We start from the raw sequence: 14,274 nt of genomic DNA on the forward strand, positions 1-14,274 counted from the left end.
TCGGCCAGGGTCATGGAGCAGCGCCTAGCTCAGCTGTTCATGATGTCCCAGCAGCAAGGCCGTCGGTTTAACGGCCACCACCCTGGGAAGCTACACCGTGCAGGTGGGTGCGTGCGCGAGAAGCTCTGGGGTCTTCTCGTACCTGGGGGAGGGGGATGTGCTTCCTGAGACTAAGTCATCATGCTGCGTGCAGAGGAGCAGGGACACTGCAGACGGACCGAGCCATTTAATCAGTGCTGCTCTCAGGGTGCGGGTCAGGGGTCATAACATCAAAATGACGGGTGAGAGTTAGCTGCTCTCACTACTGGATGATAAGGAAAGGAGGTTTCGGAACAAATGCTGCACGCATGCAGATGTTTATTCAACAGACAGTTGTAAGGAAGCAGGCACAGGCTACTCAGCAACCTGTTCCGTGGGCTGGGTGAAGTCCCAGCTCTCGGGACTCCCAGGCCCTCTCACACCACCGCTGTGAATGGCAGATGCACCCATCGGCATTCCAGGTGCCGGGTTCTGTTTTCCTTATTTAGTCAGTTTGGACAAGAAGAACCTTGCAGGCTTATAACGGACACGTGGCCACACAGGGATTTAGGCTAAGGAGCCGTAGCAGACGCTGTTGGTGCTCTGCCCAGATCCCCTTTCCGTTTCTCTCAGTGCCAGCAGCCACCTCTGAACCTTTATGGAAGGATTGCTCTTGAGATGCAGGAACCCACCTAGCCCACACCATGGCGGCCGGAAGTGCCTGGGGATTAATTAACCAGTGGGGTGGGGGTATAAATACCCCAGCTCCCTGGTCTCTTAGCTAGCAGATTTCAGAAATGTATCCTTTCCATCACTTCCAGAGCTTTCCCACAGAATTAAGCTTTCATTACCCACTGTGGTGACTGGCTTAATAACACACCCTTTTAAGCTCCCTCCCCCCTGCCCCCCCATCACCTGCTCACCTTCCCACCAGTTCCTTTCATCTCTCAAATAAACTATAAACACTCAACTCTTCCAAGTCTGCTCCTCGGGACCCTAAGGGCAGACAGTCGCCATCCCCAAAGTGGGGACTCTAAGCCTCTAGATTCTTTACCTGGTTCAAGCAAGAGTGAGACTGTCTCTAGCATATTCTAGCCAATCCACATGTCTTGCATAGCCCTAATTTCACCAAAGGAGAGCCCATTTCTAACGTTTGTGAGCAAGATAACACATTACAGAAGGGCACTCCCGGTGGCTGCCTCCCGAGGGGAATTCCCAGTTGGAATCTAGCCCACTGCCCTGGGGTGCGAACTCCTGATTGTCAATTCACCACTCGGAGGGTGTAAGTAAACCCAAACATACATGCATGGCCTCGCACTGTCGATGAAGAAGCAGCGAGGAAGCGTTTGAAAGGAAGTTACAGGCATGACCACAATCTGTCTGCAGATCATGCCCCAGGCAGTCTTGTCAGTACAAAGAGCCCCTCTCCTGTGGAGTCAGCTGTGCCCCCGAGGGCGACTCCAGGCCTCTCGTTCACAGTGGGTGACTTTGGTCCCTTGTCCTGTTGGATGTGGCTTTGTTTCTAAAGGTCTCTGTGGCCTGTGACAGCCTGGTCCTGAGGTAAAGGGAGACAGTTAATTTCGCCGGTTAATTTCGCCGTGCCTGGCTGGTGATTTCCCCTCTGTGGGTTCCCTGTAAGCCCTGTAATTCACACTTCTCCAAACAGCAGAAAGGAAGTCGCTCAGAGGACAGTGACATGGGATTTGCCTCCGCTGAAGCGGGAGGCAAATTATTTACTCATCACACCTACAATCTTGGTGTGATTAGCAAAGCTAACAATCTAACAACATTCTCTGCGTTGAAAGGGGCCCCCAGTGGCATGTGCGTCTCTCTCTTCTGAGTACCCAGTGTGCTCGGCCCCTCTAGTTGCCAGAAAGGTCTGAGCGAAGCAAGTAGGGATTGATTTCTGCAAATCCCTGATTTGCAGGGGCTGTAGATCACCTTCTAACATTACCCTTGGAGAAATCTTGCTAAGAAGGATTTGCTAATAAGTTGAAATGGAGTGAAGTTATTAGATATTTGAAAGCTCATTCACCTTCTAACTGGTTGTACGGACACTCGCCCCACCTCTCCCCTGAGGGACAGGAATAACGTGCCCACGTTTCGCAAGTAACATTCCCTCCACATGTAGAGACCTTCCTTTTGGGAGCTGCTTATTTGAAAAGATGAGCCACTTTCATGAATATGGAGATGTAGAGGTCTAGAATTTAAAGATATTTCTCTAGCAGGTATATTTGAAAAAGTGAATCCAAAGAAGAAATTCACTAATAAATATTTTATTTATTTTTTGTTAATCCTCAACCTGAAGATATTTTTTTCCAGAGAGTGGAAGGGAAGAGAAGGCGGGGGTGGGGGGGGAAGGGCGGGGGAGGAGGGGACAGAAACATCGATGTGAGAGAGACACATCCATTGGTTGCCTCCTGCAGACACCCTGACGGATTCCAACCTGCAACCCCAGGATGTGCCCTTGATTGGGAATTGAACCTGGGACCCTTCCATGCACAGGCTGGCACTCTGTCCACTGAGCCACACCGGCCAGGACCGAGAAACATTTTCACATGTTTGACTCCATTTGTCATGAAAGTAATGCAAGTTTTAACTACCACAAGATTACATTTTCACCTACCAAAGATCAGGGAGTGGTACTACCCAGTGTTACGGAGGATGCAAGGAAATGGGTACTTTCTAAGTGTCAGCAGGTCTGACCTTTCCGGAGGGCGAGTGAGCAATTTAGACAAGAACCTTTTAGATGGTCACGGACTTTCTCCTAGAGACTCATTTTGAAGAGAGAGGTAAACACGGAGACCAAAGGGGGAGAGCAGTGCTTTTCAGACGGTGTCCAGGAAACGGTCCCGTAAGGTGCCCTGCCAAAGGCGCTCTGGCCCCGTGAGTATGGGTAAGGCTGCGTCCCGTAGCCCCTTCTTGATGAGTCCCAAGGCATATGGGCAAACCAGACACTCTAAAAGACCAGTAGCAAAGAAATCGCCTTTCCACATCTTATGTGGTTTCTACATTTAAATGCCAACAAGACCCTTATTTGTTTTTTTAAAATATATTTCTATTGATTTTTTACAGAGAGGAAGGGAGAGGGATAGAGAGTTAGAAACATCGATGAGAGAGAAACATCGATCAGCTGCCTCCTGCACACTCCCTACTGGGGATGTGCCCGCAACCAAGGTACATGCCCTTGACCGGAATCGAACCTGGGACCCTTGAGTCTGTAGGCCGACGCTCTATCCACTGAGCCAAACCAGTTAGGGCAAGACCCTTGTTTTTAGTAATATCTACATTTCCACACTATTATAGAATTTTATAAAAATGGAATCCTACAATATGTTCTCTTTTGTATAAAGCTTTTTTGACTCAGTGCAGTGTTTTTGTTTTTAATCCTCAGTCAAGGAAATTTTTTTAATTGACTTTTAGAGAGAGAAGAAGGGAGGGAGGGAGGGAGGGAGGGAGGGAGGGAGGGAGAGAAAGAGAAACATCGATCGGTTGCTTCCCATACATGCCCTGACCAGGGACCAAACCTACAATGTAGGTATGTGCGCTGACCCAGAATTAAACCCATAACCTTTTGGTGTACAGGATGGCACTCCAACCAACTGAGTCACCGGCCAGGACTCAGCGTAGTATTTATGAGATTCATCCATGTTGTTGCTTATTTGGAAGTTTATTTTTGTTATTGTATGAATATACTACAGCAGTGGTTCCCAAACTTATTTGGCCTACCGCCCCCTTTCCAGAAAAAATATTACTCAGCCCCTGGAAATTAATTTTTTTTAAATTTTAATAGCAGTTACTCATCGCCCCCAAATGCACCTGTGGCCATCACCGCCCCCTGGATCGCTGCAGCGCCCACCAGGGGACGGTAGCGCCCACTTTGGGAATCACTGTACTACAGTTTACTCATTCTTTTGTTGATGGATACCAGGGCTTTTTCCAATTTTTAGCTTTTATAAACAAAGCTACCATATTCATTCTTCTACAGGTCTTTCTCTGGCCATGTGCTTTCATTTCTCTGAGGTATATAATGGGAGTTGAATTGCTGGTTTGTGGGTTGGTGGATGTTCATTCTGTAAGAAACTGCCCCATCCTTTCCCGAAGTGTACCATTTTACACTCCCACCAGCCAGATGTGGAGTTCCAGTCACTCCACATTCCCATCAGCACTTCTCCTTTTAGCCATTCTGGGGGGTGATAGTGGTGCCTCAGGGCTTAAGTTGAATTTCTCCACTGAGCATTCTTTTATATGCTCATTGTCTACCTTGCTTTGTGAACTGTCCGGTCAGAGTTTTTTAAACCCATATTAATTGGGTTGTAGTAATATCTATTTTTAATTGTTATATATAGCATATATACCAAGGGGTATAAAAGCATGTAGAGTTTAAAGACCACTAATAAAAAGAACCACGACTCAAAGGATGAGAACATTATTCTTAGCTTACCAGAGGAGCTTTTTATGTGTCTTCTTTTACTATACACATTTCCTTTCTTCTATCAGAATTGAATGTGCCTGTATTTTCTGTATATATTTTACCCATCACGTGTATCCCTAGACAGTACGTCATTTGGTTTTGCCTGTTTTTAAATTTTATATTCTGAGATTTGTTTTTTGTTTTGGGTATGTGTGTGTGTTTTGTTTTGTTTTTGCTCAATGTCAGACTTTTGTATTCAGCCAAATTGATGCAAATAGCCAGAGTTCATTTATACTACCCTATAACATTTCATTATGTGACTATACCATACTAGAATAGTAGAATAGTAGACTACCCATTCTATTAGTGAATTTTGACTTTTTAGTTTTTTTGCTCCTAACAATGCTGTTATAAACATTTTTTGCAATATCTTTCAATACCCTGTAAAACTCATAATCTGTAACATATACTTTGGAAAGACACTATACTGTACCATAATGTCTATTAGTTGTTAATTATAATAGTGAAAAGTTGGTAGCAACCTAAGTGTTCAAAATGGAGTTTAGTTAACGTGTATGAGGCATGCATACAGTAGAACATTATGTCAGTATTAAAATGTATGCTTTACGTATTTGCAATGATTTCCAGTTGTTAATTACAGTGCTGAAAAATGAGTAACAATTTAAGTGTTTAACAATAAAGGATTTGCTAAATAAATGTATGAGGTCTGAGTTAGAATGTAGGAATTGACATTTATGCTTTTGTTATATTTAAGGTCATTTAAAGATACAAGTAAAAATTGCAGTATGTTATACTATAGAGAGAGTGCTATAAATAATTTTGTAAAATGATAAATAAGAGGTTTGTGTGGGAGAAAACAAAGAATAGAAGCAAATACTCCACAATGAAAATAGTCATTAGCTTGTGGTGGAGGGAGTACAGATTGTTTTTATTTTGTTTTATTTCTTGATGCTTTTCTGAATTTTCAGATTTTCTGTAGGGAATATGTGTAACTTGTATCGTGGGAAAAAGCAACAAAGGTTATTTTAGAAAAAGAACTTTGAGTCTCCAGGTACTGCTTTTATCATCGGACTTTTGAATTGCAGACATATAAGTTCATTCCCCACCCCTCTCTGGCAATTGCAGGAATTTGTTTTTTGTCTCCCCCCCCCCCCAACTCTTTTATTTTTTCAAGAAAAATGATTTTAAGTGTAATAATGTTAAATGCAATAAACATTAATGTTTCAAGAAAAACTTTTAAATATAATAATGTTACTTGCAATAAACCTTAGTATTTCAAGAAAAACGATTTTAAATATAATTATATTACATGCAATAAAAATATTTCAAGAAAGAAGGATTTTAAATATAATAATATTACCAAAACTGTACTAACATAGTATAATTTTGCAGGAATTAGAGATCTTGCTTGAGAATAACCTGACGTGCCCTGAATTAATGTGCAGGCCTATTTTTAAATGAGGCCAGCATTCTCTGGAGGCTGGAAGACATCTCCATTTCAGCGTTTTCTTCTGCAGCCTCAAACTGTGCTGCCCAGATGTTCATATTTCCTCCTCCCCGTCTCCCCCGCCAGCGACAGCAGGGCTTCTTACGCGTTTGGCGATAGGGAGGTACATTAAGGTTGATGTCTGAAATGTACACTGTGGGTCCCCTTGGCCACGGAAGGCTTCAGCAGCCAGGAGAGAGCCTACCGATCGCCCGAGGGATTGCAGGGTCTGTGCAAGATGCCCTATAAACATGGCCTCTTTTTTCCTGAAAGATGGTGAAGATGCAGCGGGTGCCGGGACCCAAGGACCCAGCGGAGCTGACTTACTACACCCTGTACAACGGGAAGCCTTTGCTGGGGACCGCGGCTGCCAAGATCCTGAGCACCATTGACTCCCAAAGGATGGCCTTGACCTTGCATCACGTTGTCCTCCTGCAAGCTGACCGTAAGGGGATAGTCTTTCCATTCATTATTTTTAACGCCATGAAATGTTTCCTGCAAATGAAAGTGATTCCCTAAGCTCCTGTTAATGGACCCAGAGAGAAACATTTCTGTACTAGAAGCTTTTTAAATCAATCAGCTGTGTTTGAAGCCATAGGTTTTGGGTAAGGGATATGTTTTCAATATTAGAACGATAGTAATGATATTGCTACACCCAGATTCTACCCGCTCTTCCTCCTCGTGAATAGCTAGAGAAATCACCGTAGCTGAGATCATGGTTGTCCGCTGGGGAATTGAAGATAATTTGGTTCACTAAGTATCTGTAGAGTCCTACATGAACTGCCTTGGTGCTGGAAGACATACAGAAATGGCCAAGAGCTGGGCCCTGCCCGAGAGCAGAGAGGGAGCTAATGCAGGATACAAAGGCGTGGACTGCAGGGAAGTGCTACAAGGGGGCAGTGTGATGCCGGCGTCAACCCAGGGAGGTTCGCTCTGAAGGGGCATCTGAAAAGAGTGAACAGAGAAGGGAAATTAAAAATAATAGCTGCGTCTTTGAATACCTTCCCCTGTGGCAGCTGCTATTTTCTTTTTAAATATATTTTTATTGATTTCAGAGAGGAAGGGAGAGAGGGAGAGAGAGAAACATCAAGGATGAGAGAAAATCATTGCTCAGCTGCTCCCTGCAAACCCCCTACTAGGGATTGAGCCCGCAACCCAGGCATGTGCCCTTGACCTGAATCCAACTCGGGGCCCTTTAGTCCACAGGCCTACGCTCTATCCACTGAACCAAACCGTCTAAGGTGCAGCTGCTATTTTCATTGCTTTATATAGACTTTCTCACTTTTTCCTCTCATTGGGCAACTTTATTCAGCTGCAAATTACAGATGAGGAAACTGAGGCTCAGAAAATTAACTAACTTGGTCAGTACTGCAGAACTAGTACCGAGGTCGCCAAGATACGAACCTGTCTGACTGCAAACGTGTTCTTATCTGTATCACATGCTAAGCTTTCAGCAGAGAGAGGGGAAGGGTGTATTTTCCAGAAAGAGGGAGCAGCATGAGAGAAAGAATGGAAGTGAAAAGCACCAGGTGTGCTTGAAAAGCAAGGAGTTCAAATAGCCCGGAGTGCAGAAACCCGAGGAGGAGTTGATGGGCTTGGAGATATGTATTGCTTCAGAGTCTGGCCTTAGTGGGAGGGGAAGGAGACTGTACATAATATGATTAATTTACTGAAGATTTTTTATCTGGCTCGCTGTCTCTTCTGCATCACTTCTCCTGTCCTAGTCCATCCTCTACTCTGACCTGTCAGTGCTGTGGCCTCCTCACTTCTGTTGAAGGCCTGGGGAAGGGGCAGAAAAGCGAGAGCTGGTTTTATGTAGAGCAAGAGGTAAATGGACTGTCAGGGGGAGTGGTTGAGGCTGAGGGGACTTGGCTGATGGCGGTTGAAGGGGAACAGTGGAAGGTATGAGAGCACTGGTGGGAGAGAGATCGTATCAGAGAAGATGCATGGAGCCTTTTGGAAGTGAGAGTCCAGGGGCCATCTAAGGGACTGCCCGGAGATGTGGCTATGACTCCGAGAGCCAGACTCCAGACCCTGTTAGCCTGGCTCCAAAGCTGCTGTCCCTCAGCCTTGCTTCTTTGTCTCCTCCGAGTCCACTGGTCCTCTCAGTTCCCTTCTACCATGATTCACAGTCCTCGCTCCTTTTCTCCGTTTCATAGTTATGTCCTCTCGGACTTTGCAGGTGCTTCCCAAATAACTCAGCCTCAGTCACTTTGTCATTAATGCACCGTCCATACCGCAATTAGAATCACTATCTATACTTTGGGAAACACAGATTCTGATCTTACATCTACTCCATTAAAAGGTGTATATCGGACGGGTCTTCGCTGTTCACAGAATAAAATCCAGACCCTGTAACAGGGGTCTCCCAAGCCCTTCACAGCAGGCACTCCGCCAATGTCCAGCTCACTTCCCAACCTGGTCTCCGGGCTGTTTTTCCAGCTGTACCGCCTACTTTTCTCTCCTTCCTGCCTAATGCTTCAGCCACACAGGAGGATTCATCCCTCACTTTCCCTGTTCCTCTGAAGCCTTCCTCGACCCCTGAAGCAGAGTCCACTTCCCCCAATCCTTCTTCATTCCAGGGGCTTCCATTGCCCTCATCACATTGAGCAAACGAGTTGTTGTTGCTCTCTCCCTCTTGAGCCCTTTAAAAGCAGCTACCACATCTCATTTATCTTTGGACATCCAGCCCCAACAACTGCCTGGCTCTGTTCTTGTGAAGGCAAAAGACCAACCTTTGCTAAATGCCTGTGCCAGGCCCCGAGGGAGGCACACAGTTGGAAGACACCAACGCAGAGCAGTTGAGAGCAGAGCCTTTGCACTAAGACAGACCTGGATTCACCCCACCCCCTGCTCTTCCACTTTGTAGCTATGGAGCTCAGAGACCAATGAATGACCTTCCCTGACCTTCATTTTCCTCATCTGTAAAGTGGTAATATAAAAATCAGACCTAGTAGAACTACTCAGAGGACTAAAGGAGAGAATTATTGCATGGAAAGGGCTCAGTACAATCCTGGGGCACCTACTAAGCATTTACTCAGTGGTGGGTGAATGTCTCATTTATCCACAAGGTAGAAGGACTAAAGGAGAGAGGGAATGAAGACGGAAAGGTGATTTGAAGGTTAAGAACCCATATAGTAATTCATGGAATAGGGTGCTAGTAATGAAAGTAGAAAGGGAATTGGAGAGGAAAGGCATTTTTAAAAGGGTGAAGTAATTTATTCTGTCTGGGCCACGTTGAGTTTAAAGTAATGAGATATTAAGGGGTGCTTTGGGGATATCAAGGAGGTGCTGATAAAATATTGAGGGGGTATTGATGGGATATTGATGGCTGAAGTTAAGAAAGTTGGAATTCAAGCCTGGATCTCAGGAGAGAGGTTAAAATTAACACTAGATTTTGAGACTGTCCCAGATACAGGATAGAGTTAAAATCCCAGAGACAATCCGAGTCCACGGGGAGAGATATAGCTAGAGGACAGACCCTGGGAAATGCCTCCATGCCCAGGATTGGATGAGGAAGAAGCTGAGGCCAGTGAAGAAGAGAGGAACAGAGATGTTTTAAATCCAATTTTCTCCTAATGGTTTTGAAACCAGCCTGCAATGTGAATCTGAGGTCAGCACTTTGAATAGTCACAGTGTTGAATGAACACCTTGTCCCTCTGAGGGGGGTGTTAACATTCTGTTCCAGTGTCTTCTTTTTTTTAATTTAATTTTTTTCCATCACCATTTATCCCCTCTATGCCCTGGTATACCTGCCCCCTCCCCACACCACAATCACCACTCCCCAGTCACCACACCATTGTGGTTGGAGCATTGGCCCGCCCACCAAAGGGTCATGGGCCTGATTTCCGGTTAATGGGCATGTACCTGGCTTGCAGGTTCTGTCCCAGGTCCCAGTCTGGGCCCATGCAGGTGGCAACCAATCGATGTGTCTCTCTCAGATCAATGTTTCTCTCTCTCACTCTTTCCCCCTCTCCCTCATCTCTTCTGCTCTCTCTAAAAATCAATGGAAAAATACCCTCCGGTGAGAATTAGCAAATAATAAGATAAAATAAATGGCCAGTTCTGGGCCAGTGTGCAGTGCCCTTCAGTGGCGCGTGCAGTGACACTCGACCCCCATCACCTCTAGGTAATGAGGCAGCAGTGAATTCTAAAGAAGCGGCTGCGTTTCCTATGAAGGTTTTCACCTGCTCCCTGTGCAGGATCTGGAGTGAGAGGCCTTCATAGTGGTTATCTAGCTGATGGAGTAGAAAAGATTCTCCCCACACAGACCCAGACCAGAGCAGGAACGGGTTTATCTTACAGGACCATCAGGCATGTATCCCAAAAATGTCATTTACAGAAAGCAAGGGACTCACGATCATTCATTTTTCAACAAATTCATTTTTTAGGCGCCTGTTATATGCCTGGAACTTCCTAGGCACTGGAGATGCAGCAATGAATAACACAGACAAAATCTAACCACGTGGTGCTCACATTCCTCAGTGGGCAGATCAAGTAAACAAAACACATAATATGTTAGATGCTAATAAGTGCCATGGAGAAAAATTAAGCAGGGAAGGGCTAGGGGATGTCCAGGAGATAACCGTTGTGATTTTAAATTGTTAGGGGGAGGGTGTCAAGAAGAGGATCACTGAAGTAGTAACTTTTGAGTGACCACCTGAGGATATCTGGGGACAAGGTTCCGGGCAGAGGGGAGGGTGTGAGACCAGCCAGGAGTCACTGAGGGAAGCAGCAGTGAGGCCAGAGGCCCCCATGAGCCTCGTGGGCCACACCCCGAGTGGAATGACAGCCGTGGGGTGGTTTGGGCAGGAGAGCAACGTGGGCGGAGCACTCACAGCTGCTGGGCCCTGGGCTCGGCCCTCCTCCCCACCCACTCACACCAGTCACGAGCTTTCACAGCCACAAAAAATGAGCAGGAAACGTTTTTGAATAGATTTCTTCCCCTTTCAACATTTGTTCCATGTAAGAATATTTTTAGTTTAGATTATGTGGATCCTTTGACCTCATTCTTTCTGATAAATACGTGTGTGTGTGTGTGTGTGTGTGTGTGTGTGTGTGTGTGTGAGAGAACTCAGAACTGACTTCAACTGTGTATTTCAGGGAGATGATTTTTCATAAAAGCACCTCACCCTTTGGGACTCAGTTTGCTCACCTGCAAGTTGGGGATAAGAAGAGCCCCAGGCAAAGGTCCTATCACAGTGCCTACCGCACAGGAGAGGCTCAGAGCGTTGTCTCCTTTTCCTGCCCTTCTCTACTGCAGTTCTTGCAAGTTAAATAACCAGTTGTTTCTTTTCACCTCTGTACATGACTTTGTAGATCTAGATCATTATGCCAATGAATATATTGTGTTTGGATGACTTCAGTTGACCTCACTTTACTGTCTCTTTGACTGTTAAATCTATTTATTAATGTACATAAGATAAATCAATTCTCTCCTCATTTAAATAGAGGTGAAAGGATTCTACAGACTGCTCTGAGAAGGAACGTATCCACCAAAACCATAAAGCTGAGTGAGAGCAGAACACATGTCAATACTTCATTCCTGCTAATGAAAAAAATTAGATGTATGTTTAGCATATCATGTTCTAATGCACTATACATTTTCCTTTATCGGGATAGAATAGCACAGCCCCAAAAGAGGCATATTGGTATTTTTCACAGCGGGTCTAAGCTTTAAAAAACGTTGAAGGCATAAAACTATAAATACCAAATTACTAAAAGCAGCAGCAATTAAATGTTTAATGTCAACAGAAGCACATTATCTAATGAGCTGTTTTCAGAAGTTAATAATGTGATTAATCACCGATTGACAGAAACTGGGGAAAAGAAGTTCTTTTGCACTAACAGCACTTCAGACCTAAGTGCTGCCTGGTGAGAGGCAGATCTTGGCTGTCACGACACCAGTTGAAGTCGGGGGTGGTTGCAGTTAGAGAGACAGGCGGGCTGGCTCCCCGGGCAGGTCCTCACCACGGGGCCCTTACCGGCGGGTCTTTATATTCCAGAGTCTGGTCCTCAGCTCTGCCAGTCTAGTTCAGCAGGATCAGGAGGGTCAACTCATGCTAACCAGACTTGCCAAGATATTGATGTATAAACCAGATTGGCAGTATGTCTATTTAAAATATGGATTAGAGCTATCAAGGAGGGGGTATTTCTCCTTTTAACTGCCCATTACTCTATCCTGTATGAAAATCTGCATGGGAAGCCAAATTGCAACAGGGGTAAAGGTAATTCATTTAGATTGTCATTCAACTTTAATATATATATATATATTGATTTCAGAGAGAAGGGAGAAGGAGAGAGAGATAGAAACTTCAATGATGAGAGAGAATCATTGATTGGCTGCCTCCTGCGTGCACCCTACTGGGATTGAGCTCGCAACCCGGGCATGTGCCCTGACCAGGAATCGAACCCTAACCTCCTGGTTCATAGTTGACGCCCAACCACTAAGCCACACCAGCCGGGCCAGGCAGATCCTTTTGACTAGACGGAAGCATTTCCAAGTTTCCCCAGCCAGCCATTTGGGAAGGTGGAAGGGAGGTTTCCACTGGTTACACTTTAATCATTGCTCACTCAGAGGGTGAGTTCACAACAATATTTAGAGTCCTCTCTCTGTGGCCTTTGCCTTCTGATTCAGCACTACTCTAATGCTCAGATTTATTCTCTCTTCTTCTCTTTTGATTCATGGACATCACCAATGAGGAAAATTGACATGTCTCCCTCTTCCTCCTCCTCCTAGTCATAGTGAAGGCTAGCATTTTATTGAGCAGCTACCAAAGCACCACGTGTCTCGTCTCACTGACGCCTCTCAATGTGATAGCCCCATTTTACAGATGAGGAAACTGAGACTCAGAGACCTTGAGTCACTTGCCCAAGGCAAGAGTCTTTCTGATCCCAAATCCTCTTAACCATCCCATGACTTGGGACTGGGGGGTGGAGGGAGATTTCTCTCCGGTGGCCTTCCCCTTCCCAGTGCTCCTTGTCATGTGCTTCCCGCTGGCTCTTCCCTCAGCCGTGGTGAAGAACCCACCCAACAACCTGTGGATCATCGCCGCGGTGCTGGCGCCCATCGCCGTGGTCACGGTCATCATCATCATCATCACTGCCGTGCTCTGCCGGAAGAACAAGAACGACTTCAAGCCAGACGCCGTGATGAACCTGCCTCAGAGAGCAAAGGTACGCGGTGGCAGCGGGGAGGAGGGGAGCAGGAGCCCGGCCTGCAGGGCGGCTCCACCTGTCTTCCCTCTCTTGGCTTTGGAGACGTTGAAGTACCTTCAGAAACATCCTAACAAGCCGTGCTTTTGAAGAAGACCCTTTATTCATTAATTTATGTGTTTTAATGTTTAAAAAATTATGGGAAAATGTATATAACGAAATTTACCATTGTGACCATTTTTAAGCGTTGGTAAGTAGAGTTACTTTATTGCACACCCTTTAATTTTATAATCAGGACACGATAGCTAATGCTTATCTCCTGCTCACTCTTCGCCAAGTGCTATACGTAGAGCAGCTAATCCTCGCAGCAATCCTAGCAGAAGGGCCCTTGTTTTACAGAGGAGGAAACTGAGGCACAGAAATCTGGGTAGACCTCATCTCTGACACCCTCTTTTTACAAAGATGTGACTCCTTCAAGATCGCACAGTTAGTACATAGCAGAACTGATAGAATTAGGTCTCTTGGCTCATAAGACAGGGCTCTTTGGGGCACCTTAGACCCTCAAAATGTTCCTTCTTCCATTGGCCAGAGTGGCTTATCCTCAGAGGCTGCCATGATGGGCAAGCTGCAGAGCCTCGGCCAGTCCACCATCAAACTCCAGTGGCTCCAGTGAAGCCTGGCCAGGAGCCCCATCCACTCCCCCAGCCTCCACAGGCCTGCCCTGGCCACTCTGCTGACTGGAAGGGAAGTGGACGGAGGAAATTCCAAAGGCTAATTTTCCAGTCACGTAGCTCCCTCCATGATATTCTGTAAAGGAAATATAATAACCTCCAATACCCGATGTTTAAATAATGTCTTACAATTTGTGGGGTTCTTCTAGGTCTGTAACCTCGCTTGCTCATCACAGCAACCCTGTGAGGTAGGTGGTAGTCAGGGAAGGTTTTATTTTATTGCTAAAGAGAGACTGTGGGGGCCCAGCCAGTGTGGTTCAGTGGTTGAGTGTCAACCTATGAACCAGGAGGTCATGGTTCGATTCCCGGTTAGGGCACATGCCTGGGTTGCAGGCTCGATCCCCAGTGTGGGGCATGCAGGAGGCAGCTGATCAATGATTCTCTCTCATCATTCATGTTCCTATTTCTCTCTCCCTCTCCCTTCCTCTCTGAATTACTATATTACTATA

At 45.7% G+C, this 14,274-nt stretch overlaps 1 protein-coding gene across 1 annotated transcript in view; it reads left to right on the forward strand.

Moving 5' to 3' along the window:
• Positions 1 to 14,274, forward strand: part of KIAA1549L (KIAA1549 like) — a 202,744-nt gene that overhangs the window by 135,619 nt on the left and 52,851 nt on the right. Inside the window, 4 exon segments of the mRNA XM_023761814.1 lie at positions 9 to 71; positions 73 to 103; positions 6,213 to 6,384; positions 12,952 to 13,115. Coding sequence (XP_023617582.1) covers positions 9 to 71; positions 73 to 103; positions 6,213 to 6,384; positions 12,952 to 13,115 — 430 coding nt within the window.

Source organism: Myotis lucifugus, unplaced genomic scaffold, assembly GCF_000147115.1.
Source record: "Myotis lucifugus unplaced genomic scaffold, Myoluc2.0 scaffold_218, whole genome shotgun sequence".
NCBI classification, from domain to species: Eukaryota; Metazoa; Chordata; class Mammalia; order Chiroptera; family Vespertilionidae; genus Myotis; species Myotis lucifugus.